Here is a 22469-nt window from a genome sequence, read left to right on the forward strand (position 1 = left end):
AAAAACACTCTATTCTCCACTGAAAAGAGAGCACTCTCCACGAATTGAGAGCAAATTTTGAAAACTCTCCACGAATTGAGAGCGAGTTTTGCAAACTCTCCACGAATTGAGAGCGAAAAATTTGAAAAGTGTCTTAATATTTGGAAAAATAACATGATTTGACCAGTAACCAGTAATAAAAAAAAAAAAATTAATAATTAATAATTTTTTTAGCCCGATACTATCATGATAGACATCAGCAAGGAAAAGAAGACATTGAGGTCCAAGAAGAACGTGAGCAGTTTGGCAGACCAACAATGCGGAAACAAAAATTGTTGGATTACCGATTACAACACTTGGTAACTTAGTAAATAAGGATAAAAAAAATAATTTTGAAATGGTTTATATTATTTTGAGTCTGATATTTTGAAAGTTTGAATAAACTTTTTAATATTAAAAAATCGTTGTATTATTTCGCCTTAAAAAAAAGAGTTTAATAGCATTTTTTAGTAATAATTATCATTTTTATAATATTATAATAATAACAATCACGATAATATCGATTGTTTTTTTTTCTAAGCATTTAAAACTATCGATGGCTCAACTATCAATCGTTTGACAGCACTAGGAAGCAGCGTGACCGTGACGATACGATCAAAAATACCAACCGGGCAAAAAATAAATACCATTAAATACCATTTCAGTTTCGAGAAATACCATTTAAATACCATACCATAAAAAAACTGGCGACCATCCGAGACTTAACCCACTTAACACCCCTCTATTTCAAAAGTTGAGCACCCTCGGTTTTTAAATCTCAAATTCGGTATTTTTTTTGCGCTAAAATATTCCTTTTCGCTCTCTTCACCTCGAAAAAGAAAGCAAATGTTGGCGGTCATTTTAAAATGGTATTTTTATGGCAAAGTCAATGTTTTACATGGTAACTACACGCTAACTACACATTTGCAACTATTATCTACATATTTATGTACATTTCGACAGAGACCCTTACGAACTAACTGTTGGCAACTTTTTTAATTAATTTATTAATACTGTACTAATTTTGATTTTCACTTGGGAATAGGCTTAGGATTTGATCCTCCAGATCTCAGGCAATTTCAAGGGTGAGGTCCTTGTCCCTGTTAATGAAGAGTCATGTGATATTGGTGAGAAGAGTATTCCTTTCGTTCTTGGAAAACTCTACTCTTTGCATGCCAAAAACGCGGGCAAGTTTGAACGCAAGTTACAAATTAAAATAAAGCTTAGCTCAATCATATCAATTAGGTACGGATCTTTAGATTCTTCTGTTGGTAGTCATGCACTCTCTCTTTCACACGCTCTTTCCGGCCAAAAGGTCTCTCGGCGCTGGGATGTAGCAGCCGTTTTCGGCTTTTGACCGTTGCGGTCATCACCTGTTACTTTCACTACGACGAACACGTTTTGTCTTGTTTGCTCGGCTGTGCCCCATCCACCTACCCTGTCCATACCCTGCCATGGGCTCACCAGAGTTATTAAACAAAATTTCAGGGCAAACAACGCAAGTAGCCGCCGTCGGCGTCGATTACCCTTCCAATAAATCGCATAAATTAGCAATTCTGCAGCAGTGGCAGCGACAGCGGAAGCATTGTCACTGCTGCTTTCCACTTGCTGTTGCGTCGCTCTCACTTTCATTGCCGTTGTCAAATATTTAATAATTTGTGCTAAAATTTGAATTGAATACCATGCTGAATGCATAATGATTAACGCCATGCCCACATGCTCCCCCCCCCCTCCCCCCACCCACCGCCTGCCCCACTAACCGAAAAGTGGCAGCCCAGCCAGACGCCAAAAGGCCAGCCAGCAGTGCAGCAACTGTGGAATGCAAGGAAAAGAAAACAAAATATGGACAAACGGAGACGGACAAAAGACCGTAGAGGAGGCGGGGGGAGCAACTAAGCCAGACTGACACTAGGAGCAAGGTATGTTCAGCCGAGGGTAAGGGATACTTTGCTGTTAACATGCCGATCAGATACATATTTATGTATGTATGTACTAGGGAGTACTTTGATATATGTGTTTTATGATGCATTTGTGCATTTTCCCTCTCCAACTATCTTGCCCCACTTGTTTATAAATCCTACACTCGAGATTTTGACCAGCAATTGAGATGGCCTCCTTGCCATACCATTCCGATCCGATTACATAGACAATACAAACAAACAAACAGACATATGTACATACATACATATTTCTACAGCAGTCGAGAGCGCGCCCAAAAATGCAATTGAGAAAAACCCAACCAAAAATAGACAAAACGCAGCAACAAAAGCCAATACACACACACACATGCACATGCACCAACACATGAACATTTTTTCTGCTTACCTGCGCCAGCGCAGAGACGCAGCATCTTTGGCTCTGCACTGAGCGAAATTTTCCCTGATTAACAGCGGGCTCGGGATTAAAAACTGCCTTTATAATAGCATTAAGCTGAACGAATTGAACATCAGCCAAAATGATGGATGCTAAATTATTTTACTTTAAAGTAGGAAGAATGAAAAATGCATGCTATGCTATGTATACAGTTGTGTTCAATGATATACATATGTAGTAGTGGCGCACGCGCACCTCACTTCTTTCAAACTTATTTTTGAGACACTTCTAGTTTTCCAAATAGAACAAGTGATAGCTTTTTGGAAAGCCTACAATGGGGGAGCCTACAATGGGGGAACGGGAACTTTACAGAATATTTCCATTCTATCTTCATATTTAAATAGTTCCCTAAATCTGTTTCGATTTCTTTTTTCCTGAGAAATCTGTGGAGAAAAACTTCACATTGCCGTACATATGTATGTATGTATGTATGAGCATATGTTCATAATTACGGGGATATACGAGTATATTTTTGCATATGGCAAATAATTGTTAAATTGAAAAGTGACTCAAAAGCAATCAATTCTACAGCTGTTTTGCCACACACACATTACTGCAAATTGTTTCGTGTTATTGATACCCTTGTTTTTCCTCCAGTGTACGACAGTCACATCCATTCCCACTGCCATAAGACTGACATTTCACAGAAATATCAATCAAGTAATATCATTTACCTTAACAATAAAGTATTTACTGATTTATTTAACAGAAGTACGAGTGGGGTGCAATCTGTTCTATCATCATGCCTTCCTGTCCACGAACACATGCATGCATGTGCATGTATGATGTACAGCGATAACAAGGAGAGAATGCAATCCACGGCGACTGAAACATTTGATACCCTTGATGTATTTTCTTTAAAGTCATTCGATTTATTTCTGCAATGTGTAACAATATACATATAGGATTATATATCTTCAAATTTAAGAATATTTTTCTCACAATATGTATGTACATACATACATAAATTTATGTCTGCAGTGCAAACATCTGGTCGAAATAATCATACCCTCTGCAAGGGGTAATCAAAAACCACGTTCGTTGCTTGTGTTGTTTGTATTTGTATCCGGCAACATTTTGGTGCAGCTCGGCAACATTAAAGATGCTGAGTAGGGAAGAGACATGCAAAAATGAGTGGTAGGGTATGGACCATGAGCAAAATCGGTCCAGCAACATTCCAAGGCACCTACGAACCACACCTTACCGTGTTTGATCAACAATATGCTATGCAGCAGTGTTTTACCTTGCATGCGTTGCATTTTCTGGGCGTTTTGCCTGATGTGCATACCTTTTTTCTTGTTTCTCAGCAACACACGTTTGTTGCCGGACAACATTTTCAGGCCCTAGATACATTTGAAGGCGCGCGTATTTGAAAACGGCCAAAACCCAAAACCCCGCTCGGGAACATTAACAAAACTGTCGCGATCAACGAAACAACAAAGATCGTGCCTGGGTTAACTTAGCTAACTTGTTTCCGGCGCGAGTGTTAACCAGTGTGTCTGTGTGTGCGCGTGTACCTGTAACCTGCGCGAGTGTGTTACCTGCTGCCCCGTTGCTAAATTAATATTTTTTTTCGAACATTTTTTTTCTGTGTCGTCGCTGCCGCTGCAAAACTGGTTGCTGGCAGCACAAAAAAAGAAGCAGAATCTAGCTGTGAAAAGAAGTAGCAGGAGAAGAACGCAAAGCAGAATAAGAAGAAGCGAACAACAGTTGTATTTTTGTTCGTCTCTCGGTTTATTTGATTGGTTTTTCGGTTTGGAAAATCAAGGTAGCAGCATCCAGTAATCTAGCGAGTAAAAAATCGCAACGCATCCAGAATGCCCTGCTCGGCGGTAACACTGTCGATAGCGACGATCTGTGCGATCATCGCCACCGCTCTGCTGGCCATTGCCTTCTCCACGGACAACTGGCTGCACTACGATGTCTGGCGCAATCAGATACAGGTTAGTACCACCAGCAACACGAAAACGCCCCCCAACCATTCCCCCTAGCACAGATCTATGTACATGGGCGGGGGGGTCTAAGATTTACCCAAAACGGCGCATCTCTTACTATCTTCTGCCGAAGAAGCCGAAGGCGAGCCTCGGGCTCCGTTACAGTGGGTGAAGTGTATGAAAAAAAGTACATACAAAATGTACTGCTAATCTCCATTCGAGTGGAAGGCCGAAACTAAGCGGCCAAGCGTTCGTTCTCTTTTGCCGAATTCAAAGACTAAGACTACATCGGTTACAGTGGGTGGGAGTGCAATTGACAACCAAAAAATGTGATCTCAGAAATCTGCTGATAATCTCCATCTATTCCAAGAAGCATATCAATATCTTAATAATCCAACAATTTTCGGGTATACATACTCGTATTTGTATAGCACACAAACAACTGTGTGTGTGTGTGTGTGGCCCACTGTGGCATGGCAAAGAAAAGAGGGAAGGCAAAATCAGAAGCGGAGGCAGCGGGCAGCGACAGAGGTAGCAGCAAACGGTGGGTAACAGTAACAGTCGCTTCAGCCAAAAGAAAATAAGGGCATGGCGGAGAGTGAGCAAAGAAGAAAGGTCGAAAGCAAACAGACCAACAACAACAACAGCAAACACCCGTCAGCAGGCAGGGGGAGGGGTAGGGAGAGAGGGAGCATGGGTAGGGGAGTGTGTGCAGGTGGTGGGGAGAGGACGGGACGGTGGGCAACGGCCGCTACTTTAACGTTAAAACTTTCTACGCGAGCGCTTAGCCAAGCCAAACGCGACGGGCTCTGAAGACGAGACTCCCCGGGCGGCAGAAGCAGCAGCAGCAGCGCAACGATGAATGGGAAATAAAAGAAAGAAGAAGAAGCCACGACAGAGCCAACACCCTCCCCCCCCTCATTTACCATTTTGCATGTTCGTACATGCACGGACACGCACACGCAGGCAACAATTAACGGCCACTGCCGCTGCGCTGTTTGTAGGTGCAATTGTCGACTAAGAAAGAGGCAGAAACAGAGACAGAGAGAATATTAGAAGGAGAGCTGCAGAGAGAGAGAGAGAGAGAGTGTGAGGCCTGATCGTGCATACCATTCGCATTCCAAAACAAGTTCAAACACACTTTGGAGTGTCGTCCAAAGTGTGTGCTGAAAATATTTGCACGTTTCTGACTGTGAAGATCCCACTGTCGTTGTCGTCTCCACCGAAAGTTTTGGCGCCGCCGCTTGAGATCTGATGGATAATCATTTTTCTGCTAAAGATATAGCTCTTACTGGATCCCCATCCCCCCGCTCTGTGCTGAGAGAGAGAGCATGTATAATAAAGCCATTAGAATTAATCGGGAGAGAACGATGGGAATTTTCATATTTCATTTACCTTTTGACCTCGCTGTCTGGGGTTTCCGCCCTTAATCGATTTAGATTTGAACCTTTGAAGTGGCCCGAAATGCAAGAGCAGCAGGTAATTGGAGCTCCTACTCCTCTGCTTATTGCCCTTCTACCTGAAGCAAGCGAACAGGAAACCATTCTATCCTCCTGCTACTTCTGACAAGTGCATCATCCCTTGGGAGCATTGAAATGTTTTTTGTATGGGGAATGATAGACGCAGAGCATTGTAGAAGTGTCTATGAATATATGTGTACATATATGTACATACATACATACATATGTACGTCCCTCAACATCAAGATAAAAGCAAAACAGGAAAGGCATGTAGACAGGCACTGGATGGGGCATGGAGGATACACGCTGAGGATTGGAGAAGTGAAAAGATCATTGCATTCCTGCCATCTATTGAAGGGCCCAATAGATCTGAACTATATCGTAGTCCATACACACACTTCTACACAAAACATTACTACTAATAATTATCTGCAAATAACTTAAAGATAAAATATGTATGTATGTCTTGAGATGTTTTGAGATGAAATTATCTTATTCTGATGATTTTTGAAAGGAAGTGCACAAAATGATCCGAAAAATGGGAGAAAAGAAGAAACGAGACCCAATAGATCATCCAATCTTTCATTATTTTCATTAATTGCAGATCCCTAAAACAGATCCCGATCCTGTTGCTGCTGCAACAAAGTTCAAGCACTTTTGGAATCCCGTCTTCATTCTTCCTTCATTCGTTATCTGTGTACTCGATACCTGCCTCATGCCCCATGTGTCTCTATCTTTCTCTCTCTCTCTGGTATTTTTGTTTTGTCTTAAGCCAAAGGCAAAGCCACCATTTGGCGTTGGCTTTGGCTTTGGATTTTGTATCTTTTGTATCCATTCCATCCTATCCAATTCCCCCTCCCCCCACTTCTGGCGATCCAAAGAGCTGTGGCTGCCCCTCTCGCTGTGGCCCAAAACGGGTTTTCGAGTTGAGTTTTCACTCGATTCACGTTTTCGAGACAACGACGACTCAAAATTGGTATGCGGCTGGTTGCCCGGTTTTTGCTTTTGGCTCTGGCTCTCGGTTCGGCGGCCCTAAGTTGATGTGTTTCTCTGTTTCTTCCATCGCATTTGTTGTTTTGTTGTGTTGCATACTCCTTGAAGAGAGGGTATTTTAGCTAAGGCAGAAAGGCTGGCCCACTCGAACACAATGGGGGCAGTACGGGGTTTGTTGTTTTGTTGTCTTTTAACAGTATATTTTATCCTTTGGTTTTGGGATACCTAGTGATAGTAAAAGATATAATATTAAAGAGAGCCATTCTACTGTTATCTCACCACATAAACACGCAAAAGGGAACTGAAAGACAGCCCAAAAAACCACAAAAAATATTTATTTACTCATTTTAAATATATATATATATATAGTTTATACTCCCTCCTGTCAAATATATACACACACACGAAATGTATCTTGAATTTGCGGCACTTGTTTCTCAATGGAAAACATTCCTATTGGGCTTTGTCATATAAATTTGATTAATTTAATGGCATTTAAATCAATTATTTTAAAAGTAAGATTGATATTTTATGTATATTTCATAGTATCCCCCATGGCGAGTGCTAAGAAGTATATGTATATATTTCATTTATGGGAATCGATGTTTCCCCGAATATGCTTTTTTTTCATAGTTTAGGAGGGTATCTATCTATTCGTAGCGATCCCCTGTTATGGGCCTGGTATTTTCTTTCTTTTCTTGTTTTTCTTAGAGTTTGAGGAGTGGCGTAGGGGTAGCGACGGGAGAGGGGGGATTTGGGGGACTCGCGCATTGGAATCCCCGGAGCACGGAGCACCCAAAACCCAATTTGATGAAACTGCGTTTTGGCCTCGTCTCTGACTTTTGGCTTTGCCTTCGACTGTGGCTCCCAGTGGATCGCGGATCGTGGATCGTGGATTGTCGATACAAAAAAAAGAGAAAACCCTTCTTCATATAAACATATATGTACATATGTATAAACATATGTATTGAATGCATTGCATATATTGTATCTTTCATTGTATTTTCTGTCTGTCTGTCTGTTTTTTTTTTTTTCGTTTCGTTTCTTCAATCGTCATTTCTTGTATTTCAATTCATTTTTTGGATTTGGAGACGTTTTCTTGTCTTGGCTTATACAAAAAAAAAAACCCATGAAGAAAACCCATGAAAATATCAAATGAAAAGCCACTTGGCTTGCTGACTTGCCATTTTCCTCCACTTTGTGGTGCTGCTGGTGCTGGCGTTTCGTTGATGTTTCCTTTTTGGCTGCTTTCCATGAATGAATCTCGTGTTGTGCTTTTACGCTGAGTAAGCGCCTTGCCCCGGACTCCGACTCCACGCCGTTTCCACTCCGATTTTGAATTGATTGCAGCAGCAATTGGTGGCAGAAGCCGCCACTTGGAACACACACACACACAACACATGTTAATTCCATAGTTAATTAAGCCTCGAAACGCCTCAAGAAGATTTCATTTTTCATTTCTCCTCTACACCTACATTCCTCTCCCCTACCTCTACCTATATTTTCTAATTGCCTTTCTCCCTCTCTACACAACACAGAGTACTTGCTGTACTTGTAAACTACTATTTTTTAAAGGGAATGACATCCAAATAAGTATGTCCTAGCCTCAACGAGGGACTCGCCGCGAGAAATGCGGATTTTCTGTTGAACGATTAAACCATAATCAATATGTTTCTTGAAAAATCCGTGATTTTAATTATTGAAGTTTTAAAAATATTTAAAGCTTGAATTAAAAAAGTTTCTTCAGTAAATCGAATTTAATATTTCCCAGTTCTACCCCACTAGACAGAGCGGAATGCTGCTGCTAAAAAATTTTGAATATTACTCCGCAAAGCTGCTACCAATAGAGCGTTTTTTCGCTTACTTGTTTCAAGCATTAATATTAATTACAGGGTAATATCCCTCATTTATGGGAAAGAGGGCCCTTTCAACACCGGTTTCATATCACGAAAGGGAATGGGAATTGTCACCACAGAGACACAGTCTGAGTGGAGAGTAGAGAGTCAGAGCCAAATGCAATTCACTTTATGCTCATTCCCAAGCTTTGATCCAGCAGCAGCAGCAGCCAGCTAACAATAAACAGAATCGATAGATGGATGGAGGATTGGAGGTGATATACCCATTTGGAATTTCACATGATGTCAGAAAATTGAAATAAAAACCAACTACCTAATGCTTCAGGGACAGGGGATGACAGATTCAGAGACAGATTCAGTCACCATTTGAGGGAGGGGAATTTTTAAAAATGATTACACATCATTTATCATGTATCCGTGTATATTTTGTATGTATGTATTTTGCTTGAAATTAGTGTGAGTGCAAATTTTAAAAAGAAAGTATTTTCACTTGCGTAAATATATTTTATTTTTAAAATAGATATTTGCATATTTAGATTAAATATATTTCTTACAAAAAAATGGTATATATTTATTTTAAAGTGTGTTAGATAAATATTGAGCCATTTTTTTAAAATAATTAATATTTTTAATACATTAATAGTAAATTCAAAGCTAATTCTATTTTAGCTTTAAAATTTGTTTGTTCTGAAAATCCGAATTTGGCTGCGTTTCTTTGAGTGTATTTGTTGGTTCTTTCGTTAAGAGTATATCCATATAATCAGGTCCCCGGAACAAGTGTTTTAAGCGCTATTTTTTTTTTTTTTGCAATTATCCGCATGCGCGATTTTTCAAAGAGATTGAGCGACGACTTAAAGACGACTCTCCCATTCCCCCCCCACGCCCCCGTTGAGAGATCCATCATTATTCCGGACCATTTGAGCGTGCGATTCATTCGAATACAACGCCTGCTGCTGCCTGCTGCTGCTGCTGCTGCTTTCGCTTCCCCACGACCAAACGACGATCAAACGCCCAAAGCAAACAAAATTTCTAGCGTTAATCGTCGCGAGTATTTTTTGTATTTGTATTACCCCTGGTTTCCTATGCGCCGCCCCACCTGCTCCACCCTCCACGCTTCCCGCTCTCAGCTACACGTTTCTTGTTCAATAAACAAATCATTTGATTTCAATCAGAGTTTCAGGTTTCTTTTCAACGTCTCTCCAACGTCGTGTATTATACTCTGTATAATATTTTTTATCACATTGTAGCAACTTCCGCATGTCTTCTAGTTCTATTTTTATTATTATTATTTTCGTTTTGTATTTACACAACTTATTAAGCTTCTCTTTATCATCTTTCTGGCCATAATTACTGTGCCATTACCGATTGCGGAGAAGTCGCCGACGCCGCCGCCGCAGTGTGTGGGCCAAAGTGCAAACAGAGGTGCGGAGCAGAGGAGTTGTCGAATGAAATTAAACCAAAAAATAAATAAATCTACTACCCGTCGTTCGTATCTCAATGTCGTGGCTCCCACGAGCTTTTTGTTTTTGTTTTTGAAACAAAACCAGAAAACGAGTAATTGTGAGATATCAGCGACTGGTTCACGACTCAGGGCATACCCTTTTTTCACGACTGAGAGCATACCCTTTGTTGGTTTGATTTGCTTTGATTTTTCAGCGATTGTTCAACAAATATTGCTGTTTCTTGTGATTTTCAAGCATTTCTTTCGCGACTTTTGGATGTTTTTTTTAACGTAGATTTGGTTCTCAATGACACTGAAATTCTTGTGGGGAGAACAGGCGCCCCCCGTTTGCTTGCTTTGCTTTGCACTGATTTTGTATGGTTTTCTTTAGCGAATTTGAGCGATTTTCAAAGGAGATTTTGTTCTACATGACACTAAAATACACGTGGCAGTACAGGAGAGGAGTATCCTTTTTAGTATACGCCTGGGTATACATATACCTCAGTTTTTATACATCGAAAACCGTCTAAAGATATTTTTCTTTGCATTGAAACCCGTCTGGAAATTTTCTGTCATTGTGTTTTGTGCTGCATTTCATCAGCAAATAAATTATTCATTTATTGAAATCTCTTGCCCCAAGAGATATGTACATATGTATGTATTTGTATGTACATTATATGTATGTATATATTCTCCGATTTCTGGGGGCCACGCCCACACACAACGAAACGCAATGGAATTCCGAATACAAATTCTGACAAATTCTTCTTGTGGGTAGAAGTTGCGCGGCCTTGACTTGAGCGCGTTTTGCCAGCAGCAAGCCAGCCAGCCAGCCAGTCAGCCAGCCAGCAGCTGGAATGCTAAAAAGCCAGTGGCGTAGGAACATACAGAAAGGAGGGACACAACACTGGCATCTGGCATCCTGCTGCTGCACTGCAGAACCCCCCAGAGTAGGAGAGAGAGAGAGAGGGGGAGAGAGATCCAGTTTGCCAACCGCTTGGGCCTGGCTGGCACTTGGGACTTGTGGCTGGTTTTTATCCGCCTTACATATGTAGGCCCCCCCCCTTCTCCGCTTGGCTAATCACCGACATCCGTCGTCGTAGTCTTAGTCGCCAGGTGCTGCTTCTGGGGGAGGTGACTGGGAGGCTGGGAGGTTGCGGAAAGGTGGTGCACTGGTGGGCCTGGGCCTGAACGTGCCCCCTCCCCAAAAAAAACTAGTTTTTCGCTTGGGTGTCATAAAAATACTTGTGCCAGTGGCTGTGGCTACGTCTACGGCTGTGGCTGTGGCTGTTTGTGCAGCAGCGATGTGCTCGTGCTCTCTGTCCGAATGATCCGCCACTGATCCGCTGAACATAGCGCCGCCCATGCCCATGCGATTGTTGTTGTTGTTGCAGATCGGAATTGGAATTGAAATTGGAAGCTCTGTATTTCCGCCGAACACTCGCGGAGACGTGAGATGTGGATTGGGAAACGAAGAGAGAATAGTTGTGGTTAAATATCAAGAGTGGAGAAGAGAGCCCCCAAACACAGAGAAGGGCAAGGCAATCATTATTCTTCCCTATATTGTCTGCAATCATTATTCTTCCCTATGTTGTCTGTCCTTGCTCACACATTTCATGCAGTATTTTTGCCATTGAGTTGCTCCTAACTTCTGAACTGAAGAAGGGAGTGAGTTCGATTAGATATAGGAGAAATATGACAGTTCCTGCTCCTCAATAAATCACCAAAGATTTTGCATATTTGATTCTTGCTACGAGTATATACCAGCGCTAAAACTTTAAATTAATTATATTTGCGCCTGGAGTCTCAGGATAATCAGGTTATAATTTCTAAATTTTGGGTATTTAAGCAATTTTCAAGATAGATTTTGATGCTGCAACGACACCGAAATGTGCGTGAGAGCCTTAATCTTGCAAATGCCCCACAGATGCTTCCTGGTACACTTGTTGTGTACAGATTTTCCCTAGATTTTGACCACTAATCAACTTTGCCAGCAATCACACACAATCCATACACTCTGGCAGAGTTTATGTCATACCAGTTGCCGGTCATGCGTAGCGTAGAGTAGGCCCTCCTCTGTCTCTCACAAATGCCACAGTTGCAATACCTTTATGTGAGATATGCTAGATTAATCCACTTAACCAACCGATTAAATCAATTTCCAAAAGCTCTCTCCGACATTTTTCAACCAGGAGTCGCCTCAGAGTCTGGGGGCGGCAGCCTCTGGGGTCTGGGATGGGATCTCTGTCTCTGGTACACACGACTGATTTCTTAATATTTTCCTTTGTTTTACGTCTTTTAAACTTTTTTCCATTTGTTGTTTTCTTTCATACTTGAATGCATTTCTAATCCGCTCATTCCCTTTTTGTATCTCCACTCTTCGATTGAATGGAAGGTAAAGTTAAGGTAGGAGGAAGGAGGAGGAGGTGGTGGTGGTGATGTTGGGGCCCTTAATTGCCTTGCGACGACTTTCATAAGAAAGTTACAAAATGTGTGGCAGAGAGACCTGTGAGGCATGGGGCATTGGGGCGTGGTGGTGTCTGGCAGAAGCGCTAATAAAAAAGAGGGAAAGAGTGAAAGAGGGAGGAGGAGGAGCCCCAGACATGGCATTATGCAAGCGAAAATCATTTTCCAAATTTACATAACACCCCAAAGATTCGAAAATAAAAAAATACTGAAAGACTGAAATATATTTTTCAATCCGAGTAGTAGCAGAGCCCCCATTTGGCAGTGGGGCAGCTATGCACTCAGAGAAAAATGGCATTTAAATTAAATAACTGCGAGCCTCAAATAAAAAACTTAGTTACATAAAGTAGAATTTAAATTCACTTTGATTTAAACATAAATGAACTCGAAATGTATTTTTGATACCTCTTTTAATATGAAATTATATTTCAATTAAATTAAAATTGATTAAATATAAATATGAAATTTATTTATTTTAAATATTAAATTTATTTACTTTAAAAAATTCCATATTATTACCACTTCCTTTTTACAATTTCCACTCTCAGATGAAATCTATTGGCATACATTTTGGAATCCTAAGTGTAAATATTAAAATTTCTGGGCTTTTTTTATTTGGGTGCGTGTTTTTTTTTTTTTGCTCTTTTTTGGGTTTGGTATTTCCTCTATTGTTGATTTGTTTGAGTACCGTACCGTACCGGACATACCATAAACTAAAACACGTTTCTTGACTCGTTCCTCCGCTTCTCCTACTTTTCTTTTTTTTTTACGAAAATGCAATGCGAATGAAAAACCTGTCTTCAGGGGGTCTCTCTCTTTCGTGGAGTCTCTTTTCGCTCTCTTCTTTTTTTAAGAGAGCAACTAGAGACCCCGAAATTATAGAATTTCAAAGACGTGTGAAACGTGATATTATTTTTGCATTGTACGAAATATTAGACGGCTTTTACGTGCGAGATTCTGCCAAAAAATAATGAATACTGAAATTGTTGGAATGAGACGATGAGTAAGTGATTTGCGATTGATGAATGGATGGATTGATGATTCATGGGAGAGTTCTCTCATTCTGTTTTCTCGTTCTGCATGTAGAAGTGGGTTGGTGGGGTGATTCGATTGGAGAGATGTTACCAGTATTCTGGCGCTAATTGCATACATCCGTACATGGCTTAATCCCTATTTTTGTTATTATTTGAATCGTATTTGATGCGTAAAATATGGGTAGAGGGTACTATGAGAGTTTCTTAATTGAATGAGTGTTTTACCTCGATATGGTGTGAAACAAAGAAGTTCAAACTATTCAAAAATGGCGAAAAGTTTGTCATTTTATTCAAATGGCAGGGAATGTATCCTTTCGGATACCTACAGCGTGGCGTGAATGTTTTGGCTAGTGGAAAACTTTTGAAAGACTTAATGTGTTTGTACGTCTTCCCAAAATAAGAGTTCTATTCAAAACGTTTCAAGTCTCTACATTCTGTTCGCTCTTTCATCGGCATATAATATGGAAACGCACTGTACTTTTGAATGCATTTAATGCATGAGAACACCCCCGCACAGAGACACAGAGAAAGACAGAGAGTTTACTCGTAAAAGCTAAAAAACCTTGGCGTTTCCCATACGTTTGTGTGCGCGTTTAATGCATTCCGAAAAAAAAGAACACTCACACACACAATGTAAACCGTGCGGAACGTGTTTATATGTCACTCTTTATTTCTCACTGCTGCTTCTGCTGCTGTCACTCGATCGATCTCTCACCTCAAATCCCTCCCACTCAGACACCAGACATTGTAGAGAGGCGGAGAGACATACGCGAGATGATCGAATGCTTCAATGCTACGGCGAGTATCTTTGGGATTGTTGTTTGTTTTTTGGCAACTGTAGAGCCTTATAATCCTACTGCCTCTGCCCTCTATTTGAAATCCTTGACTTATCTCTAACCGACACAATTTTTAATTCCAGTCCTTTGCCTCAAAGCATTCAGATGCCGAATCGCTGCTGTACAACATGAACATGAAGTACTATTACTATACGAGAACACGTGGACTCTTCCGCATTTGTTATCCGAAGGAACGGCCACCAGCATCAGCAGGTAAGTGGATCGAGAGGGACACACCTAAGATATCCATTTATTTAATTATTATTTGATTTGATTTGATTCATTCTAGTGCCCACATATCTGTCACCGATTGAGACACACTGCTCGAACATTGACTACTTTCCGCAGGCGGAGGATGAGAAAATTGCCAACGAGGATGCCACATCACGACTGCATTTGGCCCGCTCCTGCATTGCTCTGTTTATAATAAGTTTTGTGACTATTTTCTGTGCCTTTTGGACCGGTCTGTCGGGCTGCTGGAAACGCTCATCGGGCGCAATAACTGCCACATCGATATTGTTGCTGGTCACGTGCCTTTTGGCTGCCGGGGCCATGGGTCTCTGGCATACGGTGGAGTTCTTTGAGAAGGAAAAGGTCGTTGGCGAGGATTACTTTCAGCAGTGGAATACGGTATGTACACACATACCTCTAAGGGGAAACCCATGCCATGAAAATTCTCTAATCTCGATATCCCTCCTACGAGCAGGTTCTTCGCGATAATACAAAGATTGCCTACGATTGGTCGTACATTGTGGCCTGGGCTGGCATTGGGACATGCCTGCTGTCGGCCATTCTGCTGTCGGGTGCCGCCGTCTGTCTGCGCAACGAGCGCGAGAAGGAGGAGCAGCTGAATCTGCAATATCTGATGCCTGGTAAGGAAGAGTCTCTCACTCCACGGAGAGGTGTATGCCTAACTAATCCTCTTTCGATTGCAGTGTACTCGCAGAAGCAGCCACCGTATCCGCCGTATGCCAATTATGCACAGCCACAGATCTATCCGGGTCCCTACTACCATGGCTCGCAATATGGCCCCTACAACTATTAGGACTAGGGAGAGGTCCCAGAGGTAAAGAGAGCATCATCAGCAGAACTTAAGGAGCATCAGCAGACGAAGGATTCAACGAAACGAACGAAAGAGAGACAGAAAGCAGTACCCCTCCCACGTCTTCACACTGCAATATACATATATATATCACAAAAGGAAGACAAGGATATATCACAGATCATATATATATATATATATATTGTAGATAGAAATATGAGAAATCAGGTTCCAAATCCCCAGAGAGAAAGAGAAAATTTCAACAAAATTACAAACATTCTGAAAAAAATATATAAATATGTATTTTTTTTTTTTGTAGAGCTCTAGAGCTATATAGCATATATACCGATTTGGTGGGACTCGAGTCAAAAGGTTGCATCGAATTTTTTTTTTGGTGCGCAAAACTTTTGTGGCGCCCAAAGAATTTTTAGAGGAAACAAAACAAAAGAAAATAAAAGATAGAATGAAGGATTGAAATTTGCAAAGTAAAAGACAGACAACAAACAATAAAGAGTTAATTTATTGTAGCATGTAACGTACATGTGTAGCCTTATATTAATATTAATAATACTACTATAAACAAATGAAAAAACGAAAAACAAAACAAAATATGTATGTTATCGTAAGCTGAAAGAGTTTCCGTTTCATTCCCGCCCTGCCCCTGTCCCTGCCCTTACACCCAACCCTACCACCATTGTGTAATGTATATGAATGTGCGACAAGCTTCAAATTTGTCTTCCAAGTATAGTGCATATTGTATGTAGATCTGTACGTTTAATGAATAAAAGTTTTCTTACGTTAATCGGGATGGATTCTCTTTAATCTCTTTTTCGTTTTAAAGAAATTACCTGGGAGTAACCAAATAAAATAAATTAAATAAACAAACTGCGCAAAGTGTTACGAGGCAGGTCCTCTTCCGGGCTTCCGGGCTGTCTCTACGCTCTGGCTATATATAGACCGGCCGGCAATAAAATAATCTAAATTGATCAACATACCTAGGCGAGTAAGTGCATCCAAAGCACATTTTGGATAGTTTTCCACGTTCAGGTCTAGTTTCCCATGCGAGCCCTTCTCTGACGAAGACATTTCAATGCCATGCGGTTAGTTTTTAAAATATTCTTTTACAGTTAGCTTTGAAGTTTTTGTTCTCCCCTCTTTGGGTCACACGCCATGCAACTTGCAATCGAGGAAATATCATTCCCGGCCATGAACAAAGGACCAGAGGATAAATAAATATAAAGCCCACAAATATTATGAAACTTGAACAATTTTAGCGCAGTTCAGGTAAATAGGAAGGATAGAATGGATCTCCAAGTAGAATTAACAAACGTATAACTTTTCGCGGGTTAACTCTAACATGCTCGTAGAGGGGTTAAGTTCATTTTTTCCTCGGTATATTTACGGTATTTTTTTAACATGAGAAGGTATATTTCTGAGGGTCAAACTGGTATATTTTATTGATAAATACGCGGCCACACTGAACACCAGCGAATTGTTTATTTCTTAAAATAATTTTTTTTGTATGATGGCCAGCGAAAAGACCGAAAAGGCCAAGATCAATGCTCAGATCAAGCATGTCCCGAAAGATGCGCAGGTGATAATGTCCATACTGAAGGAGCTCAATATCCAGGAGTATGAGCCGCGCGTGGTAAACCAATTGCTGGAATTCACGTTCCGTAAGTGCCGCCAAAAAGTGCAAGTAACACGGAATACAATATAAATACTGATTTAAAAACATTTGTTGCAGGATATGTGACCTGCATATTGGACGATGCCAAGGTGTATGCGAATCATGCACGCAAGAAGACCATCGATCTGGAGGATGTCCGCCTCGCAACGGATATGGCGCTGGACAAGAGTTTCACCGGTCCACTGCCGCGTCATACCCTTTCGAAGGTGGCAGAGATACGCAATAGCATGCCGCTGCCACCGATTAAGCCGCACTGCGGCTTGCGTCTGCCCCCAGACCGTTACTGCCTGACCGGTGTCAACTACAAGCTGCGGGCCTCAAATCAAGCCAAGAAGATGCCCAAATCGGCACTGGAGGCGCGCGCACTAAAAACCATTGTAAAGCCCGTGGCCAGCGCCAATGGGCCGAAGCGTGCCCACTCCGTGGTGGCGAAACAGCAGGTGGTAACCATACCCAAGCCCGTTATCAAGTTCACAACCACAACGAAGAATGTGTCTGGAAATGCAGACACGAAGACGGACACCAGTGCCGGTGGCGACATGAAAATGGAGGTGGACAGCGATGCGGTGGCCGTGGGCAGCATTCCGAGCACCAGTGCCAGTGCACCCGGCGTCAGCTCGGCCGTAAAGCGCGAGCGCGAAGAGGAGGAGTTCGAATTTGCAGCGAACTGATTGAGCAGAAATACAAATTAATTATTAAAGTATATTTTCAACATCTTCCGTAGTGAAAAAAAAAACATTGTTTCGATTGTGTGGGGTTCATTTCAGGGCTAGAATGATGCAGCAGCCAAGATCCATAATCTGCAAGTACTCGGAGCCGCCATCCTGCAGACGAAAGCAGCATTCCTGCAATGAAGAGTAACCAAAGAATGAGCCATCGAGCCGAAACTCTCCAGACCAGACAAATACTTACGCCCAACTTCTCGCAGATCTTTGCCTTCTGCGGATCGGTGAGGTTCGTATGATGGACAATAAACTCCACCAATTGTTCCATCATCTGGCCGACACTGTACGCCGAATAGCCGATTTCGCGTACAAACTGCTCGAGACGCTCATAGTTCCCCGAGCGGCACACTTCCATGTAGTCCTCCAGATAGTAGTCCGGTATGACGCCAGACATTTCGAACAGATCGACGGTGTTGATGGTGTGCTCTGAGCCCCGGAGACGGAAGCATGACTGCAGTGTGGTTATGGCACGACGCAGATCGCCGCCGGATATCTTGACAATCGTTTTGTAAGCATCTGGATCGATTTTGACGCTCTCCAGCTCACAAATGTGCTGCAGCCGGGCAATGATCTTCTCCTCGCCGAGCGGCTTGAAGCGAAACTTGGAGCAGCGCGACGTAATGGGCACAATGATGCGCGTCACATAGTTGCAAATAAGGCAGAAGCGTGTGCTGCTGCTCTCCTTCTCCATGGTCCGTCGCAGGGCGGACTGAGCGGCATGCGTCATCGAGTCGGCCTCGTCCAGGATGATGATCTTGAATGGAGGCACTGGGCGGCCATCGGGACGCACATGGCTGGCCGATAGCTGGGAGAAGTTCTTGATTTTGGTGCGCACCACATTGATGCCACGCTCATCGGAGGCGTTCAGCTCGAGTATGCGATCCTTGTACATGTCGCCAAAGATCTGGCGGGCTGCTGCCAGGATGGTGCTCGTTTTGCCCGTGCCGGGTGGACCGTAGAGCAGCATATTGGGCAGATCAGCGCCCTCCACACACTTCCGGAGCACGGCCACCACCTCCGACTGCTCGACAACATCATCCACGCTTCGTGGGCGACTGAAATAAACAATAAATAAGCATTAAATCTGACTGCACCATACGATTCGATGGGACATACTATTTCTCCACCCATGGAGCCGGCGGCTTGCGACGCTCCACGGCACCGCCTTGGGCTTTGTCCGCGCTGCTGCTGCTTCCGCCAGACTTTCCAGTTTTCAAAAATGCCTGCATCTCAATGCAAATTTTGTTAAATTTTCAAATGTGCAAGCAACAAATCTACACAGACGCAAGTTTTGCCGCGTCGTGAGACGCCCATCGATAGTCCCGGCCCATCGATATGCTCCAATGCAATCGATTGCTGATTTTTTTTGTTGTCCCGCCGCCCCTGCATTTTGTGATTTTTTTGTTGTTTTGGATGCTTCTCGCCTCGTCTCGCTCGTATCACAATTGATAAAGAGCACCGAACATATATTCCAAAGGATAGAAATAGAACAGCGTCGTCAGCTGTGGAAACTGACATGCTAAGACGTGCCCCCAAGTGGTTATAGAGCGGGAAGAAACAAGCCGATTACGACTCGATTTGATTTTTGTTGTTCCCTTTTTTCTTCTTTTTGTCACACCATTTGACATCGTTGCCAAAACGCTGCCGCTGCTGTTGCTGCTGCCGCCGCGGGCCGCCGCTGCCGTGCCATTGTCGTTGTTATTATGTAAAATCCGTACGGAAGCAATACGTGGGACAACAAACAAAGGCATCGCATAAGCATCGCATCTCCTGGACGTCCAACACAGCAGCAGCTGCGTGAAAGTTGAACGGCCACCAGAGGCAGAGCAGGCCATCAACAGGTCACACCACCCTGAGAACGGGTGTTAATAAATAAATAGCCTTGAAAGAAAGACGAAATTTCCCATTGCCATTGCCATCCATCTGAGAGTTGTGTGAGTATTTGGACCTTCGGAGACTCGCATTTTGTTTGACTTTTGAGCTCCTTCAGTTACTCTTCCGCCGATTGAAGCCATGACTTCGGCCGCAGCCACAGACACAGCCCAAGCTCAAGCACAGCAACCCAGTGCGAGTGCGAGTGCCAGTGTCAGTGCCAGCGATGAATCCTCCACAGCTGCCGCTTCGGGCTCCTCCAGTGGACGGCATCAGTTGCGACCCGTGAAGTATGACTATGCCGATTCCTTTGCCTGCACCTACATTGTCTCTGTGGTGGCTGCCTCTGTGGCCGAGCTGGCCACATATCCCCTGGACCTAACCAAGACGCGGCTGCAGATACAAGGCGAGGCGGCAGCAGCCACCATTACCACCACCGGCAGCATCAGCAGCACTCCTGCTCCTTTAGGAGCCAAGGGCAATGTGAGTAAGAATCTTTTGGGTTCAACGTACATTCGTATCGTATATCTATGTACATATGTATATGCTTGCCTTTTGGTTGCTCTTGGTTTTGATGTGCTCTCTGTTTCTGTTTCTTTGTACATTGTGACTCTCTGTCTCTGTCTCTGCCTCTGGCTTTGGCTTTGGTGTATCCTTCCCTCCACTGTTGCGCCTTGCCTTGCCTCTAATCCTCACACACACACACACACACACATACATTTATTAACACTGCGGCTGCTTCTATCTACTGATTAATCGACTCTCCACTAAACTGTATCTGTAACTGAGATAAGATATTCCCTTTCCGCAAAAGTTCCCGCAAACGAAAGAACGAAAAAGCGTAGAACTTGGATAATCCATTTAATATAATTTTAGTTGTATGCCCTCCGGGGGGGTGTGGGGTGTATCCCTTTTCCTCCTCCCATTTGTATGTTTCATTCATTCCCCCCCACCCTACCTGTGCCCGTGCCCGTACCCTTGGCCTTGCCCAAGCCCCATTATATTCTTTGTACGTGTGTGTGCGTGTTTCAATGTACTTTGTATTTATGTATATACGGCCGATGAATATATATATACAAATACTACAGCAAAAATCTCTCTATATATGTATACAAAATCAAAAACCCAATCAATTACCAATCAATTTACCAACCAGATGCAATACCGCGGCATGGTGGCCACCGCCTTTGGCATTGCACGCGAGGAGGGCGCCCTCAAATTGTGGCAGGGCGTGACACCGGCGCTCTACAGACACGTCGTCTATAGGTGGGCAAACCAAAAAAAAAAAAAAAAAAAAAAAAAATACAAATAAATATAAAAACAAAAAGAGTTCTCATTGTATATCCACACATATCCACATTGCCTGTGGCATCCTCTGACTACTCTGCTAGCAGCAGCCAGCTCCCAGGCTCCAATTGCTTTGATTTAATCCGTATCCATTTCCATATCCGTATCCCTATCCTGCAGCGGTGTGCGCATCTGCAGCTACGATCTGATGCGCAAGGAGTTCACACAGAACGGCACCCAGGCCCTTGCCCATATGGAAATCGGCTTTATGTGGCGTCACAGCTGGTGCCGTGGCCCAATGGCTCGCCTCGCCCGCCGATCTAGTCAAGGTTCAGATCCAAATGGAGGGACGTCGCCGTCTGATGGGTGAACCGCCGCGCGTTCATAGCGCTGGTCATGCGTTCCGCAAAATTGTCCAACGTGGCGGCATCAAGGGCCTGTGGAAGGGCAGCATACCGAATGTACAGCGTGCCGCACTGGTTAATCTGGGTGATTTGACCACATACGATACGATCAAGCATCTGATTATGGATCGACTGCAGATGCCCGACTGTCACACCGTCCATGTGCTGGCGTCGGTGTGTGCGGGCTTTGTGGCGGCCATTATGGGCACACCAGCGGATGTGGTAAAGACGCGCATCATGAATCAGCCCACTGACAACAAGGGAAAGTAAGTAGCCAATGGAGCATGCGAGGAATCTTTTCCATTAAAGTGATCTTTAATGGGTTCTCTTTTTGTTTTGTTTTGTTTGCAGTGGTCTGCTGTATCGGGGATCTTTGGATTGTCTGCGACAAACGGTGGCCAAAGAGGGATTTCCAGCGTTGTATAAAGGGATTTCTGCCCTGCTGGATAAGAATGGCACCCTGGTCGCTTACCTTTTGGCTATCCTTTGAGCAGATACGCAAAATGATCGGAGCTTCTAGCTACTAAGGAAGGAAACACACACAATATAGTACATACAATACAATACATGATACATATACACATACACATACATATGTGTGCGTTTTTTAAATCTAGATGTACATACATACATTCAGACTACATATGTATCTGCTACGTTAAAACGTTCGTTCGTTCGTTTGTTTTTTTGTTCAATGCGCGACTCTAAAGGAAGAAACGTCAGCCCTGTCTGTCTGTTCCTCAAGTTTTCCCCTCGCGCGACAGAGAGTGAGAGAGGTAGAGGGTTTTTCCTAGCCAGCAGCTTTCCTTCCATCATCCCTTCCAGCCTTTTAAACTGTAAGCAATTCAAAACTTATTTCGTTTTCCTTTTATGTTATTGTTGTTTGGCCCCAAACGAATTATAAAACTTATACAAATAAAGAGAGAAAATTGTTATTTTGAAAGATATTCTTGGCCCCCCCAACAACTGTTCAGGCCAGGGACAACCGCCTCCCACCAATAAGGGGTAATATTAGATATAAAAGTGGATGTGTGTAAC

The 22469-nt window shown here is 42.9% G+C and overlaps 4 protein-coding genes across 4 annotated transcripts; 3 read left to right on the forward strand and 1 right to left on the reverse strand.

Moving 5' to 3' along the window:
- The first annotated feature begins 3728 nt into the window (after positions 1-3728).
- LOC111066349 lies at positions 3729-15608 on the forward strand. Its single transcript, XM_022354875.2, has 5 exons — positions 3729-4334; positions 14495-14624; positions 14701-15041; positions 15118-15283; positions 15347-15608. The coding sequence occupies exons 1-5, from the start codon at positions 4209-4211 to the stop codon at positions 15454-15456; spliced, it is 873 nt and encodes a 290-aa protein (XP_022210567.1). The 5' UTR covers positions 3729-4208; the 3' UTR covers positions 15457-15608.
- A 1317-nt stretch (positions 15609-16925) lies between these two features.
- On the forward strand, positions 16926-17877 carry LOC111066288 (transcription initiation factor TFIID subunit 9). Its single transcript, XM_022354768.2, has 2 exons — positions 16926-17129; positions 17201-17877. The coding sequence occupies exons 1-2, from the start codon at positions 16976-16978 to the stop codon at positions 17812-17814; spliced, it is 768 nt and encodes a 255-aa protein (XP_022210460.1). The 5' UTR covers positions 16926-16975; the 3' UTR covers positions 17815-17877.
- Positions 17836-19179, reverse strand: LOC111066287 (replication factor C subunit 4). The gene is made up of 3 exons (XM_022354767.2): positions 18985-19179; positions 18056-18923; positions 17836-17988 (listed from the first exon to the last, which is right to left on the reverse strand). The coding sequence occupies exons 1-3, from the start codon at positions 19095-19097 to the stop codon at positions 17902-17904; spliced, it is 1068 nt and encodes a 355-aa protein (XP_022210459.1). The 5' UTR covers positions 19098-19179; the 3' UTR covers positions 17836-17901.
- Positions 19180-19529: 350 nt separating this feature from the next.
- On the forward strand, positions 19530-22010 carry LOC111066286 (mitochondrial uncoupling protein 4). Its single transcript, XM_041596219.1, is given in 6 exon segments — positions 19530-20223; positions 20897-21006; positions 21208-21271; positions 21273-21697; positions 21783-21855; positions 21857-22010. Coding segments are annotated over 6 exon segments (1116 nt in total). The 5' UTR covers positions 19530-19881; the 3' UTR covers positions 21959-22010.
- The last annotated feature ends 459 nt before the right edge of the window (positions 22011-22469 follow it).

The sequence above is a fragment of the Drosophila obscura genome, unplaced genomic scaffold (assembly GCF_018151105.1).
Source record: "Drosophila obscura isolate BZ-5 IFL unplaced genomic scaffold, ASM1815110v1 contig_97, whole genome shotgun sequence".
Lineage (NCBI taxonomy): Eukaryota > Metazoa > Arthropoda > Insecta > Diptera > Drosophilidae > Drosophila > Drosophila obscura.